This window comes from Psammomys obesus, unplaced genomic scaffold (genome assembly GCF_907164565.1).
Source record: "Psammomys obesus unplaced genomic scaffold, mPsaObe1.curated_primary_1811, whole genome shotgun sequence".
NCBI lineage: Eukaryota > Metazoa > Chordata > Mammalia > Rodentia > Muridae > Psammomys > Psammomys obesus.
The window spans coordinates 23157960-23179582 of NW_026596134.1; the positions used below are offsets into that span (position 1 = coordinate 23157960).

General features: G+C 50.6%; 1 protein-coding gene across 4 annotated transcripts in view; it reads right to left on the minus strand.

The window, feature by feature from the left end:
* Positions 1-21623, minus strand: part of Tmem63c (transmembrane protein 63C) — a 64397-nt gene that overhangs the window by 15211 nt on the left and 27563 nt on the right. For all 4 annotated transcript variants that reach the window (XM_055593164.1, XM_055593163.1, XM_055593162.1 and 1 more), the window contains 13 exons: positions 21037-21240; positions 20419-20498; positions 19917-19998; positions 15902-15939; positions 10307-10449; positions 8964-9012; positions 6860-6968; positions 4765-4838; positions 4056-4136; positions 3823-3946; positions 3049-3182; positions 1070-1192; positions 503-656 (listed from right to left, as the gene is read on the minus strand). In XM_055593164.1, coding sequence (XP_055449139.1) covers positions 503-656; positions 1070-1192; positions 3049-3182; positions 3823-3946; positions 4056-4136; positions 4765-4838; positions 6860-6968; positions 8964-9012; positions 10307-10449; positions 15902-15939; positions 19917-19998; positions 20419-20498; positions 21037-21180 — 1335 coding nt within the window. In that variant the 5' untranslated portion in view covers positions 21181-21240. The remainder of the gene's footprint in view (positions 1-502; positions 657-1069; positions 1193-3048; positions 3183-3822; positions 3947-4055; positions 4137-4764; positions 4839-6859; positions 6969-8963; positions 9013-10306; positions 10450-15901; positions 15940-19916; positions 19999-20418; positions 20499-21036; positions 21241-21623) is intronic.

The window sequence follows — 21623 nt, forward strand, 5'->3', positions numbered from 1 at the left end:
GTGGAGAAGCTTTCTGGTTCATTAGAACAGCATGAAGGGCTCAGGGTTTGAATAGCTGAGCCAGTGCTTCCTTGAAGCTCCTTTCTAAGTGGAAAGCGTCCTCTAATCTGAGAAGGTGCTTTGACAGGCGTCAGAAGGGGAAGGAAGCAGGAGTAATGCTAAAGGTCCCTTCTGTCCAAAGGCCGTGTTAGGGCTCATCTTTCTCTTCCATACCCTCTTCTCTTAACAGGAATCAAGCAAGCCTGGCGAGAGCAGAGCCATTCGTGTCTGCTGTGTCTTCCAGACCCCCAGCTGGCTTAGCCCACATTCACTGGATCGCTCATTCTCAGTCTCACCCCAGGACCTACCCATAGCTCCTCCCCTCTCCCTTTCCTCTCTAGCCTGTCCCTGAGATGGGCAGCACCCCACATTCATCCTATTTAGAACACAGGACCCTCTGCCCTGCCTATGACACCATGCTGCCCCCGGAGGCCCCCAGGCCTGGCCTGAGCAGATGGGGTACCTGCAAGTTCTCAATGGGACGCGTGACGTTGTACATGTCGATGGTGTTGATGACGATGGCGGGAGTGGTGAGAAAGAAGAAGAGGAAGAAGAGGAAGGTGTTGATCGCGATGAATCGAGTCCACCAGCTGAAACGGCGGATGGACAGGTGTTTCCTGGCAAGGAAGGGAGGAGGGGGGCACACCTAGGTCAGGTCTCAGTCCACACAGTGAGAGAGAGAGCAATACTTTTTCCTATATGCCAGCCGTGGGCCTGGTCTCATGTGCAGTGGTCCCTGGGCTTTCTCCTTGACACCCTTTGTAAAAGCTCAGACCATGTTTCGAAGGTTAGAGAGGCACGGCAGTGAAAACTTTTCCCCCACGGCTGGTTCCCTTCTATGTGTGTGGGTAAGGTGGCCATGGGGTAGGCAGGCACTGTGATGCTCAGAGCCCAGCAGGAGCTCGGTTTGGACAGTTCTGAGTCAAGTCCCCATGGACTCTGTGTTGGGCACTAAAATAGAGAGAGGGGGTCCTGTCCTGTAGCCTTCTTCAATCTCAGAGACAGAGAGGGGGACACAGAGGAGTCTTACCAGATAATGTCTTTGGGGTGAGGGGCATGAGTGACCCTCCAGTGGTGGTTTTTGACGACGGTTGTTACTGAGGACTGCTTGGGGTGAGTGCCACACAGGTTGTACTTATAGTCCTCACAGATGCTGCAGGGATGGAACAAAGAGGAGACATAGGTCTGGAGTAGAAGGGAAGCTTCAGAGTATCGCATAATAGGGTCCTGGGGCCACCACGACAGTCCCACTAGTGGGGACACTTCTTGGGGATTCTCCAAGCCTTCGTGAGGTCTCCCAGGACCTTAGGGATGGACAGATCTTAAAGTACAGTGTCTGGAGGGAAAGTGGCCACTGGAGGCATCTAGACTATTCTAGGAAGAAGAACAGGCCACAGGGTCCTCAGCCCCCGCCCTCCCTTAGCAGCAGTCACATGGGTAGATGAGCTCGTGCTTTGGGGATATAGGAAGGGGATAGCTTCAGCTCATGTCAGCACCAATAATCCCGTGGCTCTAGATCTGTGCTGTGCTGAGGAGAAGAATCTCAGTTGCACAGATTCCTAAATGGAAATGCCTGGTGATTCAACCGGTCAGGGGTACATACTGGCGTGAGAGCCCAGACTTTGACCTTCTACTCACACATTCTCTGAAGGCTCAGATATTTGCCAACTGATGATTTTTGAAAGAATGGACAATCTTGCCTTGTGTAAGGGTATTGGTTTATACAACAAACACTAATAATAAAAATAATAATAATAATAATAATAATAAAATCTCTATGTCCCTTGACAACCCACTGGGTAGAAAAGAGAGCAGATATCAGTAACCAAACCAAACTGGACATATAAGATGTTTGAGAGGCTGAGCGTGGTCATGCCTTTTATCCCAGCACTCAGGAGGCAGAGATAGGCAGATCCCTGAGTTCGAGCCCAGCCCGATCTACAGAGGAAGTTCTGGGATAGCCAGGACTACACAGAGAAACTTTGTACCAAAAAGAAAAGAAAGGTAAGAGAACTAGAAGAGAAAAGAAAGAACAAAAGAGAGTGTGGAAGGAGAGAGAAAAAAAGTAGTTGTTGTTTGAGGGGATGGAGAGATGGCTCAGTGATTAGGAACACTGACTGATCTTCCAGAGGACCTGGGTTCAATTCCCAGCACCCACATGCCTGCTTACACCCCTCTGTAACTTTGGCCCCAGAAGATCTGATACCCTCTTTCTGGCCTTCTTGATCACCACCCACACAAATGGTGTACAGACATACATGGAAGCAAAATACCCATACACATAAAATAATATAAAACAAAATCTTTTTTAAAAAAGAAGTTTGAGGGCTTTAAGTGCCTTGGAAAATTAGGTAGCATTGTTTGTAACTAAAATCTAGGCTATCTACTCTTTTGTAGGGTTGTGCGAAAGAGGGGCAATCCACATAGTACCAATGCGTCATGAGGTTCCCAGAGGGGAGAGGAGGACCCCACCACCCTTTAGAGACCAGTTCTGGAGTTCTAATACATTTAGTTCAGCACTAAAATCCTTCTGAGACATTCTAAAGTGAATGGAATTAATTCCTTGCTGAGAATTGTTGTTAAAGGTTGTTAAAGTCTGCGACAGAAGGAAGAAAGGGAAAGGCCTTCTGGGGAAGCCTACAGAAGAAGGGATGAAGGGACGAAATGGCCTTCTCTCTCTGGGCTTTCCTAATTGTAGTCGGAGGGGGCTGATGTGCAAGGAATGAAGAAAAATGGCCGTCATCCTTGCCAAGAGATCATAGGCTGTGCTGAACATTCCCAGAGAGAGCAGCTGAGGCCCACCAGCCAGGAAACATGGTACAGCCCTGTTAGGAACAGCAACTCTAGAGCTCTCAGAAAGGAGCAAAGAGAGCAGGGTAGAACAAAACAGCTGGAGAGAGGTTAGATCCCCCTATTCCTTAAGCTGGATGAAGGTAAGAAAGTGGCATCTAACCTTGCCCTTAGGCTGAGCTGCATTCCGAGTCTGGACTCTGGTCATCCAGTACCCACCTTTTCACTATCCTGGCATCCTGGAAGGTGACAAACATCAGGTCAAGCCTCTTCAGAGGGACACGATTGAGCTCGGCATTGAATTCGTCGGTCAGCTGCTCCTCCAGCTCACTGTAATACTGCTCTGCATCTACCTGGGGCAAGAGGAGGCCCTCAGAGCAGGAGAGGCCAGGATCAAGGAGACCTGGCTGGACCCCTGGGCTCTCTCATGAAGCAGCCCTTCACCCCGGAACAGCTACACACTGACTCTGCAATTCACCCCTTGCCCTTGAATCTGGGGACACTGAGGCACACTATAGGTTAGTGGATGCTTCAGACCCGGGTGAACTTCAGAAAGACAAAAGAATGTGCAGTTGTGTTGGAGGCTGGAAATACTCTTCTTTTGGTCTGGCTGAAACAGGAGTCCAAGTGCGCAAGACCCCTCTAGCCACGGTGGTCAGGGGACAAGGTGGATTCTGTTTGTTCAACTGTTTCTGCCCCAATGGCTCTGGAAGCCCGAGGCTTGGTCGTGTACTGCAGCCTGCCATGTCCTCTCTGGTCTGTCTAGGACCAGAAGGCAGGCAAGAGCAAATCTTCATGGTTGCCCTAGAGGGGGACCCAAGAAAGCTTTTAACTCCTCTTTCTATCTGCAAAGGATAAAGGGTATAGGTGAGAGGGAGTGGGGAGCTGGGTTCTGGATGACCAGGCTAGACCTGGATGGGCCCTGGGGAAGATTTGAACTCAGGCAAGGGACCACCTGGAGCATAGCTCCCCACCCTTTCCCTGGTCAGTTACCTCCTTGAAGCAAGTCCAGCATTTGCAGAAGCACAGACGGGAGCAGGGGTGAGTCTTGATCATCACCTTCCCGGCCTTCTTAGCCTTGGCCGTGTAGTAGAGTCTGCCCCGCATGGCATGGCGCCTGTCGGTGGTGGGTGACAGCTAGGAAATGTTCTGGTCGGTGACAAACAGAGAGGGCACCATCCTTTCCCTGAACCCCCCCAATCCAGATGCCACCCCTGTGACCTCACCTTTGATCATCCAAGTCAATCAGGTTCCTGACGTCATAGCAGAAATGGACTCTGGTCACCACACACCCAGGATAGGCCTCTCTGAAGTCACAAACATGGATGCTGAACCAGCCTGGTAGGGCTGGGTTGAGCGACTCCGCTCCCTGCTTGGTGTCACAATCCACAGGGATGGGAGGCTCCGCTGTCGGGGGGGGGGGTTTCTCGCCTCTCAGAATGGCATCCATCTTTGCCCCTAAGGCTGAGTTATCTTTGGGGTTCAAACCCTGGTCATCTGAGACTCACCACATCCTTTATTGATCATTCAGAACAGATAATGGACATGCCCCCCAAAACAATAAGGGTCTGGGAAGGAGCTACTTTTGAGAGACAAAGAGTGGAATCTCTGGATCCAGGGACTCGGGGACACTACAGAAGACTGGAGACACTGTATCCAAGACAGGGATGCAGGGTCTCCCCGGGCTGAGCAGCTGAAGCCACCAGAAAGTTAGATGGCCCCTCTTGCCTCTCACCCATGTCTTCCAAGGGCCTCTACAACACTGCTACAACCTTGGCAGTCCTCTCCATTCTGAAAGGCTGATCCTGAGCTGAGGGCAACACCAGGAATGTCCCTAGCCCTAGCATCCTGTGCCAGCACACATTCCTGTGAGAACCCAGCAGGGGATACTGGGGAGGGGGGATGACGTCTGACACAGCCCACCCTCCCACTTACTGGAAGTGCTTGCTGATGATCTCTGGATCCTGGATTTCAGTGGGTACATAGGTGATCATCAGTGTCCTCGTGATCTGGGGTTGGGGGAGAGAAGGCTGTGCTTCCGCGTTTTATGCTAGATAAAGGGATCCTCAGTGGCCCAGAAACCCACTAAGCTGCCTGCTTCTTAGAGCCTCCTTGCTAAGCGAGCTGCTTGCCAACATCCGGTAGCCCCCAGATCAGCAAACCAGGCCTTGGTTATTCTGTGCGCTCCGGCCGGGAACCCCTGCCAGACAGCTGAGGTCAGGAAGGGAGAGCCAGGGTCAAGGGGAAGGACCACACCTTCCGTCCTAGGTCATGTGTGCCCCCTTGCAGCTGGTGCAGCCCCTCAGTGACCTCCAGTCTCCTTGAACCTGCCTACCTTTCTCATGTTGACAGAGAAATCCTAGCATTCTAGGGACCCGGAGCTGGGAGCAAGTGCAATGGTCTCGATCTGGGATGTTCTCTAAAGGCCCAAGTGTTTAAACACCTACCGCCACAGGAAAAAGGTAAGAGACTTTGGGAGGAGGTTGGTGAGCGGTGTTAGGTTGATGGCAATGCGGCCCTCACAGGGCACTGTGACATGTCAACCCCTCCTTTCGTCTCTCTTTGTTTCCCTGCCACCTTGAGGTGCGTAACCTTCCCCTGCCACCTGCTCCTACCACAGGCCCCAAAGCAATGGAGTCCACCGAGTATGGAATAAAATCAAAACAGAGACAACAAACAAAAACAAACAAAAAACTTTCCTCTTAAGCTGATTCCCTCAAGAACATCGTTATGGTAATGGAAAGCTAACACAGCGAGATTGAGAAGATGTCGGGGGGTGTCTTTCCCAGACTTCCTATTTGACTCTGTTGGTGGATAACATCTTCTTGATCTATCAATTTCAAGATGGCAGTCTGATAATCGACTACAAGATATGAGAACCTCGGCATCAGCCTCTGGAAACCACGAGGAAAGTTGAAGCACCTGGGTGTCCCAGCTTCTGGTCCTGGCTGGCTGACGTACTTGGGGTGACTTCAGGGTGTGTGGATCTACACGCTGGGGCAGGCGAAAGTGAATCTGTCATAGATGCAGCAGGCTCGAAGGAGTAAGATCTTGCTCTACTAAATGATGACAGGCTAAGGATGACATCATGGATGCTCATTCCCATGTGTGCCCTTCCGCACAGAGCTCAGAGAACTCAAAGGCCATACCCTTTTCAGGGTGCTGGCCCAAGCAGCTGCCCACTAGTATCCCCTCAGCATTGAGCTCTGCACTCCAGAGGCTATGGTCTACCTGAACATTGAGATTGCCTTGAAGGTATGTGTAGGTTAAGGCATGAAGACTTGGGCATGGGGAGATGGGTTCAATGGACCGAGGAACATTTGCTGCCCAAGAATGAGGACCTGAGTTCAAATTCCTAGTAACCCATGTAAAAAAAGCCAGACGTGCCCAAGTTCTCCTGTAACCTCAGCACTGTGGGGAGTCAGAGACAGGACAATCATGGCGGTGAGGGGGGGCTGGGAAGGGGCTTGCTGGCAGCCAGCCAAGCTCCAGGTTAAACGAGAGACCTTGTCTCAAAGGAATAGGGAGGAGAGTGAGAGAGCAGGACACCTGATGTTCTGGTTTGGACTCCCTGTGAGCGAGTATACATACATGTGAGCATACAAGCACACATCACACACACACACACACACACACACACACACACACACACTTAAAAACAATATAATAAAGAAGAAGAGATAAAAATCCCCAAGTGCAGTCCTCAGCCACGGAGTTGGACAACGGTGAGAATCATTCCCAACTTTCACACCCCCTTGGCTGAGAAAATCCTATGGCACACATTCTAAGGCAGCTCTCAGAGTTCCTAGGGTTACAGGGGTGGAGGACAGCAGGCAGCCAGCCATGAGCAGCTACTTACCAGCCAGTATGAGGGGCTTTCATGGCTTAGCAAGTGGGATACTAGGGCAGGGGAAGTAGAGAGAAGAACATACATGGTAGGGCAAATGGGAGCTTGCTCCTGCTGGGGTCAGGCCCTCCACCCTGTGGCACTTTTGTGAAGCTGGAGGGGGGGGGGCTTTCATACACTCACCTTGAGATTCTTCTTTGGCACAAATCCCAAGCAGTGATGACCCATGAGGGCAAAGTTGATGAGGAAGTACATGAAAGTGAGGAAGCTATGCAGCCACAGGAACCTACTCCTGCCAGGAGAAGGGAACATGCTACTCATATGCGCTACAGGCCTCTGGGAGCCTCACAGCATTGCCGTACCCCTGTCACACCGTCAGTACCCACAGCCAACCCTTCCACCATTACGGTATCCTCAGACTCACCCACCCCCCCAACGGGACTTCCAGTGGACTAAATCCAGGGTTGGACTTAGCTCTTTATTTGTATCTTCTCACCAGACCCTTCAGGGTGATTCCCTAACCAGGCCCCCTCATTTCACCCACAGGGAAAGGAGGACCCGGGCGGTGGCTAACCTGCCTAAGGCCACTGGGAGGGGAGCCACAGTTGCCTCTGTACATGGGGAGCCAGCCCTCACCTCACAGATACCGAGTAGGCTGCGTGAGGAGGTGCTAGGTCATACGCAGAGGGAGGAGGGCCAGGCAGTCCCACTTCCTTGAAGTTGAGGGCTGCTGGCCACTGGGCTCTGTTTCCACCCTTGCCTGCAACTCCTAGGAGGCCATCGCAAGGTTTCTGATCAGAATTACTATTTGGAAGCTTCAATGATATGGCTTGAGGAGGGCAGGCTGAGTCTATTCCTTCTGTCTCAGTGCCTGACCTACCACAGGCCTCTGCCCACCTAAATAGATGCCTGGCCACTCAAATTCTGCATCGGGGCAAGGGCAGGTTCCTTAAGGAACATTTCGGCACTGTGCAGTGTGGAATCGTGTACACAGAAGGCCCTCTGCTGCTCTAAAGCATTCCACTTCTTGGGAAGGGACATGAAGCACCCCAGAATGATTGGCTCATGAGGTGCTGTAGCTACATTCCTGCTGGCAACATTGGGGTGGACAGAGCTGGCTGCTAGAGAAGGGGAGAGGATTCTGTGGCTACATTCTGCTGCTCAGAGAGCTCTAGCATCGCTAGTCTGTTCTGAGGCCTAAGGCAGCGGGGTGGAGGTGAGAGGCCGGTGGGGACGGGGTGAGATAGATACCACTCACACTCCAGGGCTACTGCTTCTGAAGTTTGCTCAGGAAGTTGGCCAAACCATTTAGTGAGCCTCAGCACAGGTAGGCAGGAGAGAGCCGAGCAGGTGTGCTGGCTCCTGGCCTGGGCATGCGAAGGAACTCAGAGGATTGTGTCCTAGGGTGTTTCCCGTGCTTGAGGACTGAATCTGGGCCAAGGCTTTCTCCAGATGCAGAGACAGCAGATGGCAGCAGTGAAGCCTGAACCATCATCTGGTTCCTTTGTCTTGCTGTGGCTACCAGAAGCCCAGATTGGTGGGCTGGTGATTCACCCCATTATTTGAGCTAGAACTCCATGTTGTCAAGGATGCTGCATCTTAAATATACCCCACTCTCACACTGCTCCAGGTGTGCTGGCTAAATTTATGCCAACCTGACACAAGCTGGAGTTATCTAAGAGAAGGGAACCACAATTGAAGAAAGGCCTTCATAAGATACAGCTGTAAGGCATTTTGTTAATTAATGATTGACGGGGAAAGGCCCAGCCTATTGTGGGTGGTGCCACATACTGGGCTGTGATCCTGGGCTTTTTAAGCAAGCAGGCTCGGAAAGCCTTGGGGAGGCAAGCCAGTAAGCAGCACTCCTCCATGGCCTCTGCATCAGCTCCCTGCCTCCTGATTTCTGCCCTGTTTGAGTTCTTGTCCTGACTTCCCTCAGTGATGGACTAAAATGTGGAAGCATATGCCAAATAAACCCTTTCTTCCCCAACTTGCTTTTCTGGGCATGATATTTCAGCACAGCAATGGTCACCCTAACTAAGACATACATTCCTCAGGAATGGCCAAGCATAGGTAGTTCCATTCACGAAAGATGGTGAAACTAAGGCATTGAAAGTCCTGCCCCATCAGGAGAATGCAGCTTCTGGTATCCCACTCATAACCTGGATTCCGCAGAAACCAGGCTTGCCTCGTCAGCACAGAGCTATTCATTGGGCAACAACACATTGGCCCTTCTTTCCCCACCAGTGCCCAACCATTAGAATGGGAGTGGAGATCAGGTACCTACTCTGTGGAGACATTGACAATGGTGGTCCGACCAAAGTGGCTATTCCAGTCTGAAAGAGAGAAGAAAGGGCCAGCCTTGATCCTGGCTTCTATACTGCTGGGGAAAATGGTGGCGAACGAATTCGAGGCTCCTGAACAAATGCCAACGGTCTAGAGACGCTTGCCTACATCTGCTTTTCCTTCTGGTCCCCAGACTTGTCCCCAGCTTCCAGCAAAAGCATCGTCCTCCTGGGTGGTGCTGACTTCCGCTCTCAGATTCGAGACCAAGCATCTGAGGGGAATCCCCAGAGCGTGACTGGCATGTCACGGACACCCAGCACACTAGCTTTGAGGGAACCAGCTGGCAGTGTTGCCACCGTCAGACTGATGGCATTAGCAATGCTGGCCACAGTCCTGACGAGAAGCCTAAACTCCAGAAAATGGGACACTTGTCACATTCAAACCAAAGTAGATCCCTCTGGCCACATGTGTTAATCTGTCTGCTCAGACAGCTCCCGGCTTCACAGAACATCCAAAATTCCTGCCTTGTGCTATCATCACCACATGCTAGGGCTTAGAATGAGAATCTGGAATATTGGGAAAGAAACCCTGCTGCAATCCTGTGCATACTCAAAATGCTACAGTGAATGCATTCAGATCTACGTCTGGCTGAGGAGAAACAGGAAAGACCTGAGAAATGAGGTAAAACTTACTGCTACCTGGACGTGGAAGGAACCACTGGACACCAGCCTTCCCACAGCTTTGTCCCTCCCACAGTTCTAAGACACAGTTGCTATTCTCTGAGCTCCCCCAGAGTATCAGGTACTTGGCATGCCTCTCCCTCCATGACTAAAACAGTGGAAGAAAGAGATTTAGAAGGTGAAATGCTTGGTTAGCTTGGGAGAGGGCATTTTTGTGGGAGTAAATGTGAGCAAAAGCTGAGGGAGCCAGGGTCTTTCTATCTTAGGAGCCAAGCTGCCCTGTTACAATGAGCACGGGCAGCAGTCCTACCAGACAAATTCTGCACGCCCAGAGCTGCATCCTCCAGGGTACACAGGGGGATACGCAGGGGTCAGAAGCCTCTCCAGCAAGTCACACGTCCTCCAATGACACAGGGACATTTATAGACAGTTCTAGGCTGAGCTATGAGCTTGCGGCCTCTCAGGCCCCGCATCAAACAAGGCTGTATCGTCTCCAGTTTGTACATGAGGGACAATTTCGGTATGGTCTGCCCAAGGACACATGACAACTGCCTTCCAGAGAGAGCGCCAAAAGCCAGATTTCTAGACCCTCGGGGTCCAAGCTTTCTCCAGCTTACTAAGCTGTGAGTGGCTCAGGGCCAGCAGCCTGCTGAGCGCTGCTTACCCAGAACAGTTCCAATGTAGTTAATGGGCAAAATGATGCCCAGGGAGGGGATGCAGAGAATGAGGACATAGATGATGAGGTGGTACTGGAACATGATGTAGATGCGTGCATCGTCCCCACACCTGCTGATCAGGTCCTGGTCCCTGCGAGAGACATAAATGAGAGCATTCCTCAGGCGCCGGAGTGGCCACCGCTTGGGGGGGGAGGGGGCAAACATTCCGGGCTTTTGGTGCTGCTGGCAATGGACACAGCAAAAGCACCACTGACAATTCAGGTGTGCCCCTTCAAAAAAGTCCTCTGTTTTTCAGTGCCTTCAACTCAAAGGCAATACCTGAGACACAAGATTAACATTCCACACTGCCCGGCTGGCCCAAAGGAGGAAGTAAAGAGTAGCCAAGTATAGGGGAGGGCAAGGGTGCTGGGCGCTCCCCTCCATGGAAACTGCGTGTACACACTGGCCAGACACACTGGAGAGCAGCTTGCCTCAGCTACTGAGAGCGAGGCACACTCTATGACCTAGCAACTTCACTCCTAGGTGACATCAAGCAAAGATATGACACGCTCATCAAGAGATATGGGTAAGACTCCATAGATGTCAGTGCACAGTGTGTGTTGTGTGTGTGTGTGTGGGGGGGGGTTCTTGTCAGCTATCAAAGTAGGAGGTAGGGGCAGAAGGATTAGGAGTTATGGTTAACCTAAACCACATAGTGAGTTCGAGGCCAGCCTGGGTTACCTTGTCTCAAAAACAAACAGCAAGGGCTGGAGAGATGGCTCAGCAGTTAAGAGCACTGGCTGCTCTTCCAGAGGACCAAGGCTCAATTCCCAGCACTCACAAGGCAGCTCATAACTGTATGTAACTCCATTTCCAGGGGATCTAACACCCTCACTCGAACATACATGGGGGAAAAAGACCACATAAAAATAAATCTTTTTTTTTTAAAGCAAAAGGATAAAAGCAACAGATTCTTGTACAAGAGTTGGAAAATATGAAGGAAAACTTTCTCCTATAATCTCACCAAACCTAAGAAGATTTTTAAGAGACTTTTCCCATTATGTGTATTTCTGCATGCCTTCTGCGAGGTTGTGTCTATACCACATGTGTGCAGGTGGAAGCCAGACGGTGTTGGGTCCTCGTAAGCTAGAGTCTGATGTTGGTGCTGGGAACCAAACCTGAGTCCTCTACCAAAACAGCAGGCACTCTGATGTTTAATTAAGCATTTTGAATAATTTCCCTTTGTTTCTTGTGCAAGTTTTTCTTGGTGTTGGTTGAGGTTTGAAGTTGGTTTATCACCTCAGAAGTTGTTACAGAGTTTGGTGCCCACCATGAGGAATGAAGAACATGGAAACTCAGCTATATTCTTATTGGTGGGGCCTATAGATGAGCAGGTAAGAGTCTTAGGGTGTAAAACCCATGGTAAAAAAGATCACAAGACACACACACAGACACACACACACCCTTGTGGGTAGGTGGGGCATGAACAGCCACACACATGCAAACGTGCTCACAAACATGTGGTCTCCTTGTTAATTTTCCACACCTACCTTCTAGGAAGGCTCATTGGTTACTCACCTTCAAGCATTCTAGTTTGGAGGACGTTCTAGAACATCCAGTGTAGGATTCAGGTTTTTATTTTTCAAACATTGTGGCAAAAAGCACATCTGTGAGGTGTTCAGTATCTCAATTTAGAGACTTATTCAGGGCTCCTGATATTCTTTCTTTGAGTAGTTAACCCATGTCCTTGCCCTAGACTCGAGAACTAAGTCCCAAGAACGGGGTCTTTGAAAATTGAGGAAGAAAGCATTGGAGAACAAGGAACCTGTCTTGCTGCAGGCTTGGGATGCCAGATCTGATCTTGTGAAAGAAAAGCATGTCTGAACTGTGTGTCCAATGGTGGAGAGGGAATACCCAGAGACCCTCCTGACAGAGTGGAGGGCTGGGCAGGAAAAGGCTAACAAGAGTTCCTTCTGGGCTAGGGCTCCTGCCTGCAGCCCAGGGTCCTTCTCTGTACATTTCTTTCTATTACTCCCCAGAATGAGCTCCCATCCCTTTCTCCCTGCACAGTTCATTCTGTCTGCTTTAATTTTGTCCCTTCCTTCCATTTGTCTTGTAGACTTGCAGTTTCTACTGCCCTTCTCTCTTCTGACATTCCTTCCCCTTTACACTCCAGCCAGATTCAAGTGTGTGTAGGTTACTGTAAAACAAACCAAGCGACTCCCTTAAACACTCCGCCATTCTGTTTTCCTCCAGGGTCTCTCTAATATCTCACTTCCCTCCTCTCACCCATCTCTTGGAAAGGAAGCTCTGCACTCTGAACATAGGCTTACCCTGGATGGTTAAGACCCAGATCGGCTAAGGTCGACATCCTTCTCTGAAGGTTGCCAGCCACGCCTGTGTGGACTTGTGTGATCTCATACCCTAGAAGAGGCCGCTTCCTCTTCCTCTCTCAGACAGTCCTCCCTGGGACCTTTGTTGATCCTGCCCTAGGTGACCCATCTGTTCCTGTCACTTCAGCAGCAGTCTCTAAGCGCTCATCTGTCAAGTCTAAATCCTCTGCTCTGAGCCATCTCCTAAGCTTCAGTGCTGTTGTTTCAACAGCTGGCTGCTCATCTCACATGCCATCATTTTACGTTCCCTTTCCCACCTTCTGCTTTCACTATTCTCCACAGAAACAAGACCTCCACATCTTCCCTTAAAACCAGGCCACAGAGAGATGGCTTAGAGGGTAAGATCACTGGCTGCTCTTCCCAGCGCCCACATGGCGGCTCAAAACTGTCTGTAACTCATGCAAGTTGTGCACAGATATACATGCAAACAAAACAACAGACATTCAATAAACGTGTCTTAAAAAAAAACTTAGTGTTTTAAGCTGGGTATGGTGACACATGCCTCTAATCCCAGTACTTGGGAAGCAGAGGCAGGTGGATCTCTATGAGTTGGAGGTCAGCTTGGTCTACATAATGAGTACCACAACATGTAGGGCTATGTAGAGAGAGAACCTGCCTCAGATAGATAGGTAGATAGATAGGTAGATAGGTAGATAGATAGATAGGTAGATAGATAGATAGATAGATAGATAGATAGATAGATAGATAGACAGATTGATAGATTAGAGGCCGATTTGGTGAGGTCTACATAGTGAGTTCCAGAACAGCCATGGCTACATAGCCAAGGCTATGTAGAGAGAGTCTGCCTCTAGATAATTAACTAAAACCAGGCAATGGCCTATTGACTATTGCCCCATGATTCCCTCCCACTATTGCCCTGTCCACTTCTCTAACCCAGGTCAAAGCCACCTCTTACCTGGACCACCAGAATAGTCTCCTTAGCAACTCACCTTGACTATGGACTTTGCCAGCTGCTGTTCACCCCCACATTCCTGCCTGTGGGTCAAATCCCAGCAGTCTCCTTATGGCAGGCACAGTCCCAGTGGATCCCTTGGCACTGTTTTCCACCTTCTCCCTTCACCATGTAGCCCTGCTTCCAGCTATTCCAGAAGAGGCACTGTTTCTGCACTCTCTCTGCTCATCTCTACCCCCGACCTTGCTCACATCCGCCCCTCCATCTGACCTGTCCTCCACAAGTTATTTCTTTTGAGATTTTTTTTATCCTTCAAATCCCAGGTCAGAACCCACACTTGTCCAGAGCCTCCTGGTGGGAATTCCTTCTCTTTTCCTCAAATGCCCCTTTGCATGACCGGTTGCAACCACCCATTATGAAGAATCTATCAGCAAAGCTTGCTGGCCTTTGTCTCTGAGGAGACTGCAAAGGATATTGCACAAAGGGACTCTGGCTTAATAATCTAACAAAGCAAAACCAGAGGAGTGAAGACATCTAAAAGACTGCCCTCTACTGGCCCACAATGCAGCTCAGCATAGAGGAGCTGGCACTTGCCCCACACCAAACAGCTGCTTTACTTCCTGGGGACTGTGGTGAGGGAGGGGGGAGCAGTGGAAGCCAAGGTCATACTGAGCCCCCAGTGGAGGTCACAGTTCCAGGCACAGTTCAGGCTTTTCATGACCGAGCAAGAGTTTCCTGTGCCTTCTGGGATCCCAGATGGGAAAGACAGTGCCCGGTGGCTCCTGAAGGTGCAATTCAGAAAGGCCAAACCAGGAATGGTGGGTGTGGAGACGCATGGAGGCCAGCAGCCTTTGCAGAGGAGAGTAGAATAGCAAGGCCACCCAGGCTGCTAGTACATAGTCCCTGTGATGACTGCTCTTGGTTGTCGATTTGACTACACCTGGAATTAACTAAAACCCAAATGGCTGGGCACAGCGATAAGGAATTTTTTTTCTTAATTAAATCATCTGAAGTGGGAAACCCCACTTCGAATGGTAGAGCTTTGAGGTTGGATATTCCGCCTTTAATCTGGGCCACACCTTCTGCTGGCAGTCTATATAAATGACATGGCACAAGGAAACTCTCTGTTTGCCCGCTTGCTCTTGCTAGCAAGTCTATTCCTTCACTGGCATTAGAGCCTACTTCTTCAGGAGTTCCAGCCTATACTGAAGACCAGCTGAGACGTCCAGCCGTGTGGGTTGAACAACTACTGAATTTTTGGACCTTCCCTTCATAGGTCGCCATTTTTGGATTAGCTGGACCATAGCCTGTCAGCCACATTTTATATATGGAGAGAGTCGCTCTGTAAGTTCTGTTCCTATAGAGAACCCTGATGAATACTGTCTCTAAGGAATGGTGAGGTGGCACCCTGTACAGCAGGTGTCATCTAGCAAGAAAAGACACTGGAGTGGGCACAGGAGATGGATAATTTTCAGAGAGATCCCAGGATTATATATGACTGAGCACAGGCAAGGAAAAGCTGTGCGCACACGCGCGCGCACACACACACACACACACACACACACACACACACACACGTGTGTGTATGCACAAGTGTACATGCCTGTGTGCATACGTGTATTTGCCTGTGTGTATGAGTGTATATGGTTGCAGATATGAGTGTTCATGAGTGTACGTGCCCCTGTGCCTGATTGTACGTCCCTGTATGCATGAGTATGCATATGAGTGTCTGAAGCTCTCAGCACTGACGGTGCAGCCAAGGCTCACTCTAACACATGTCTGTTCAATTGAAGTATCCAACTGGTACCGGAGAAACGAGAGAGAACATGTGTCTTGGGGTCTGGCTCTACAGAAATCCGGGTGAGGTGGGCAAGGACCACAAAGATCCAGGCTCAGAGATGGGACACCTGCCCTTCTGCTCCAGATATTTGATCCTTCTAGACAAATATGATGTGTGGTGATCACAGAAACCAGCCAGTCGGTTTCTGGATCACTTTTCCTGGAGTAGAGCCCACAGGCTTGCTTTTGCACTCATGGGAATAACTATTCCACTTTCACATGGGGTCCTTCCCCGGCGGCTAAGACAGAGGTAGCATGGTCAGAGAGCTGTGCTCAGTTCCCATTCACCAGCTACAGCCTGGAAAAGGGCTCTCTGCCGACCTACACGACGTGAGGCTCGAAGCAGAATAGGGTTCAGCACTCAGGCCTGTTGTCCAGGGAGGGACTGCTGCCCGCCCCTTCATCTCACCTCCCCCATGCACAACACCACCATCCGAATCCCCAACAGCAGCACTTACTTCATGGTTAGGCTGTTGAAGAACCAGGAACAGAAGCCCTGGGGGAAGAGGAGAGAAACTGTGAGGAAAGCCAGCCTGGCTTACTTTGCCTGGCTGTGGGGACCCAGGCAGCAAAGAGTTAAGTGAGGGGTCTCCTTCCACAGAGGGAGCTGTCTCCCTGGAAGTGAGTGGACATCCTTGCCATTCTAATACAGGGAATGGGGCTTGGAAGGAGGGCCAGAGGGACCCCTGGAAAGATGGCTGCTGCTCCTCTGTCTCTTGTTGCTTCCTCCTGAGAAATCCCCATTCCCCCACACCTGTGGTCCAGTGCTGTCCATCAAATATGAGTTTGCCTTCAATGCTCAGTTGGCCCATGGGAAAGTGACCCAAAAGGAGCTAATTAAAATTCTCTTAGGATGGATATGAGTGTTGGGAGATTCTCTCTCCTTCTGTGTGCCTAAGTGCCATGGACTCTGCAGTGTCTTGATGTCACAAGCAGACAGCCTGAGAACAAAGCCAGCTCAGAGGAGAGAGGACCCTATCAGCAATGTTGGACTTCCAGTAGCTAGCTGGGCCTGAAGCAGCTGTTTGTCTGAATTTCCTCAAACTTGAGCCTTAAGTGACCTTTTTGTTGTAAAACCAGTTTGAGCAAGCCTGCATCTCAGTGTCTTGCTGTGGAAGGTGCCTTTCTCTTGGATCTTGCTGTCTGGAGTTTCTAGGTAGCAGGGAAAGGCAGCCTCAGCTTCAGCCTGGGAATGTTGTGGGGAGCCTCAAGAGGGGAGTCAGCTTGGGAAGGCTTTCTAGGAGCATGGACTGGGGCCTGTGGCTCTCAGTTGCCAGGGGTGGTTGTCAGTTAAGTGCCTTTATGTGTTTAATTCTCTCTAGGGTCCCAGAAGGTTTGCAAAAGTTTGGGCAAAGCTGCATCTCTGGACTGGCCCCATTTTGGTTGTGTATATGTCTTTTTCTGTGAACTAGGTGGGCCTACCTGACTGGCAAATCTCTAGAACCACAGGGATTGGAGAAAGGTCTTCCCTAAAAGGAAGTAGCAAGGGCAGGCAAAAGAGTTAATTGTCCCTTGGCACAAGGCCCACCTTCCAAGTTTGGGTATAAAGTGACACCTCCTCCCTCTTAAAGCTCATGTGTTGAAGGTTGGGTCCCAGATGGTGGCACTATGAAGATATGAGAGTGCTAAAATCATTCATGGGTCAGTCCATCGGTGGTCATAGGTGAGGAGAAAATAGGGCAGCGGAGCACATTTTTGAAGAGTGTATCATGTCCCTCTCCTCTCCTTCTCCCCCTCCCCGTCAGAGGAGTCAGCCGAGCATAGACTGAACCCCCCCGAATCTGACTGAGCCTGAAAAAAACCTTTCCCCCTGTAGGTTGTTAAGTTGTGGCTAACACCATGTCCCTGAAACCAACAGCCCTCAGAAAAGTAACTGAAATGCAGCCAGGGAGGAAGACGCCCCCTCTCTTCTTAGCTCACCCCACAGGGGAGGGCCCAGCTGCAGGAGCCCACTCAGCTGAGGAGACTGAGTGCCAGCACTGGCAGAGCATAGGTTTCTCTGACCGCATCCTCCACACCCTCACTACAGAGGGGAAACAAGTGCCTGACTTGCCAGAGCACTCCAGCGGGACCACCTGGCTGAGAGCTGTGCTGCCCTACATGCTAACCTCCCGCACTTGGCCTCCTCCTGCCGTAATGATTTCCCGTCGTAGTCTTTCCTTCTCTCTTCCTCTCTTCCTCTTTCTTTCTTTTTTCTTCTTTCTTTCTTTCTTTCTTTCTTTCTTTCTTTCTTTCTTTCTTTCTTTCTTTCGCTTTTAAGGCAAAGTCTTACTATAGCCCAACCTGGCTTAGAACTTCCTGGGAAATCTAGGCTGATGGCGGGCTTTTTAATTTTTAAGGAAAAAAAATCTTTTTAGCATTGCAAAACATACACACATAGACACAGGGCAATCTGTCTGAAAATAAGCCTGTGTGCCACAATACAAGGCAAGTGTCACCATCTTCCTTTGACCTTGAGCCTCCAAGAGCCAGATGACACCCCTGAGGCTTCATATATTGGATAGGGCATAGCCTGACAAGAGGAGGAGCTGGTCTCTTGAAGGGATGGCCACAGTAGGAATGCGCTCCCAACGCACCACACGCGAAAGATCTGTGTTGTGCTAATTGTTGGGGTGACTGTGGGAAGCAGACACAGGTAAGAGGTCATTCCAAACAGGGTTAGGTATGTTAAAAAAAAAAAAAAGGATGTTTTCTCCATGAGCAGAAAACAGAAGTTATGAACTTCAATTGGTTGGGGTAGGTCAGGGTCATATGCTGAAGGGACTCAGAAAAGGGTTGCTGGAGAAGGAAGGAGGAGGGGAAAAATACATGGAAGGTTCTGGGATGGGAAAGAGCAACTGTGGAGACACAAATGGGATATGGGACAAGGGAGCTAGCTACCAAGCCGTGGAAGAAGGACATCTGCGATGGATTGGAAAAGCAATAGGAAGATACTGAAAGCAGGCATAGGGACAGCAAGGTCTCAGTTCACAGGCATGGCTCTGGCTGCAGACGGAAGATGGATAGAATGGGAACAAGGGAGGACCTCAAGGGATTACTTAGAGCTGCAGAAGTCATCCAGGCGAGAGACTGGTGGAGGCCTGGGCAGGGCTGGTTGGGGAGGAGCAAGATTGGGAAGGTAAAAGCAACACAACTTGGGAAAGGAACAGGCCATGCTCAGGTGCCTGGGTAAGGGCGAGGGGATGGCAAGAAAGGGCTTAGATCAGGGATGGGTGGAGGCTGTCGTGGGATGTTGTAAGCACAGTTCCTGAATGGCATTCATGTGGAGCTGTTTACCAGGTCACTGGAGAAAAGAGACTGGAGGCCTTCAGGACTAGCAGGAAGGAAACGTTTAGTTGGAACTGTAATGATGACAGTTGAGGCTGTGAGAACAGATGCCATGACTCAGAGGAGATAAAGGGAGGGGGCTTGGGGCAATCAGGGAACTATGATAGTGGAGGACTCTGCAAAGGGGTCAGAGGGATAGAAAAACAAAACAAACAAACAAACAAAAACCTCATGGAGCACGTCACAGACGCAACCGATGTACCTGTTGAAGGCAGAAAGATGCTGTCAAGTGTGACACCTTTTTTTTTTTTTTTTTTTTTTTTTTTTTTTTTTGCTATTGTGATATAACATTGTCACCTACAAACGAGTTGGGTCATACCCACAGCTATCCTGAGACACAATGCAGCCTGCAGCCTACAGTTTGGACACGCCTCTCTTTCTGAGAGGCAGGCTAAGATGAGGACTGAGGAGAGACCACTGGGGCTTAGAGGCATGGCAGAGAGCCACGGATAGCCTTGGGGTTCTGGTGGAGGCAGGGGATGATGACACATTTGAGGAGGTTTGGGAGAGGTGAGGAAAAAGACCACCATCTATTCAACTGATGAGGCTGGTGGAGACAGGCATTATGGTGGTCAAGAGGAACACAGACAGACGGTCAACAGGAACATAGGCAGCTGCTTCGCTACCCCCCTTCTCCATCAAATCTCTGCTCAGACGTCACATTCTGCCCAAAGCCATTCCTGACCACTATTCACAGTGCTGCTCCCACCCTTCATTATCACAAGCCTTTCTTGTCCCCTCTTTCCATCACTGTCCTGTATACATCTATCTGTTTGACTCCCAGCCCTGGAAGAAAGTACCATGAGGCACGACTTGATCCACGATGTCTAGTGTCCGTCTCCCTGTCCCAGGGTGGAAGTGGACATACCACAGGTTCTCGTGGAAACTGGCCCAATGGATGGCCAAGGGCAGAATTCCACAAGGAAGACAAAGCAGAACACGGGGCTGTTTGGGGTAGGGCCGGACAGGTGGAGACACCCTTTGGGGTAAAAGGAAGGTAGAATCTAGGGATGGCTAACACTTCCATATTTCTGGTAGGAAAACTGAATCTAGGGAGGCTGAGGAAGCACTTGTTACTGTGTGAGCCATGATGGCCTTCCCCGGGGGCAGAGGTCCCTTGGGGCCCAGACCATTCCCAGCACTTACCTTGTCCCTTCGTTCTACCTCCAAGGAAATCTCTGAGGGAGAAGACTTCTCACTGTGCTCCCCATAGATCAGCGAGGTCAGGCTGCCCACCAGGAAGGGTAGCAGGGAGGTGGAAAAGGAGAGACAGGTCTCAGACACCTGCCCTGCTCCCTCCCTGTCCCCTAGCCGAGGGACAGCAGCTGTCCATTTGCAGAGCTGTGAGCTGCGGGCCTCAGCCTGTAAGCCAGGCTCACAGCTCTGGGTCTAAACAGAACCACCCCTGCTGCCAGGTGCACAAGGAACTTTGAGAGTCCAGCTGTGGGTTTCCAGAAAGTCTAAGACACAAACATAGCTCTATGCCCAAAGATGGCTACCCTCCGCATTCCTGTCCCTTCAGCGAGGTCAGTGCAGGGCCGAAGCCAAGGGACAGGATGCCACTGGCAGATAGGACATTCCTAGCAGCTCTGGCACCAGGCAGTGCCTCCCAAGGGAGCAGGGCGTTCACCATCCTGCCTCCTTTCACCTGTCATTGTGTATTAGTAGAGCCAGGCGCCCATAGTCCCACGCAGCTTTCCGGAGGAAGGAATACAGCACAAGTACAAACTGCAGACCCAAAAAAAAAAAAAGCAAATGGAACAGAAGACTTTGCATACGCCTCCCTCGGCACCAGCCCCCCGCTTTCCCACGGGGGATGCCCTACCCCTGAAGTCTAGAGGGTGGTGCTCCCCAATCGGATGATAGGTTTCTGTCTTGGGAGAAGATGCCCCCTTGAACTGGGCATCTCCTGACAGAGTAAATGGTGGTCAGCTTGTTGAAATGGAGGGGCCGAAGGTGTGTTTAGAGCAATTAAACAAGAATACCCCCATGACAGTGTCAGCAAGGGGACCAAGAAGGAAGGCCCAAAGGCGATGAGCTGGTTTATTTATTTTTTAATGGTATAGACAGAACCCCAGAAATACTATCTGTTCCTCCAACCCCAAAGCCCTCCCACCTGGGCCACCTGGGCCTCCTAGGCCCGACAATCGCTGTGGCTGGTGTCCTTTGGACAACTGAGGTCCCCATCATGCTCCGTGTCGGAGTTGCACAGCTTACCCTGGCCGAGCCCCCCCCCCGCGTGTCTCCCATGGCAACCAAGACTTACCACCCATAAGATGATGTTGAGTACGAGCACAGTGGGGATCCCCCCAAAGGGCTGCCCCTGGAGGACGGTGCTCCGGGACTGGAAACACTCATTCACCGTCATGTTGCGAAACTTTGGGCCCATTCCCTCTGGAGAGGCAGACATCCTGGGCACACTCGGGCCCTCAGGCAGGGTCTCAGTCAGACTCAGGTACCGCTCCCCACTCTGCGAAACACAGAAAGCTTCTGGGCAGTATGAGGGCATGCACTGAGGGCGTCACAGTCAACTAGGCTGGGGGACATGTGAACCCCGAGGTCCAGTGATGGGTTTGGAACTATGACATCCAGAGAGAAGAGCTGGCCCATTCAGAGGTGCCAGCCTTACACCATGAGGTTACAACTATCTAAACCCCATGACTGTGTAGACAGAGTAAGCCCTAAATCCTTGCATGATTCCTCATTCTGTACTGCTTGGTCTAAGAAAGGGAAGCCCTCTAAGGATGCAGAATGCCTAGTACAGGGGATTGACCCAATAAACTCCTTGTCTAATGTTATTTAATGTGTGTGTGTGTGTGTGTGTGTGTGTGTGTGTGTGTGTGTGTGTGTGTG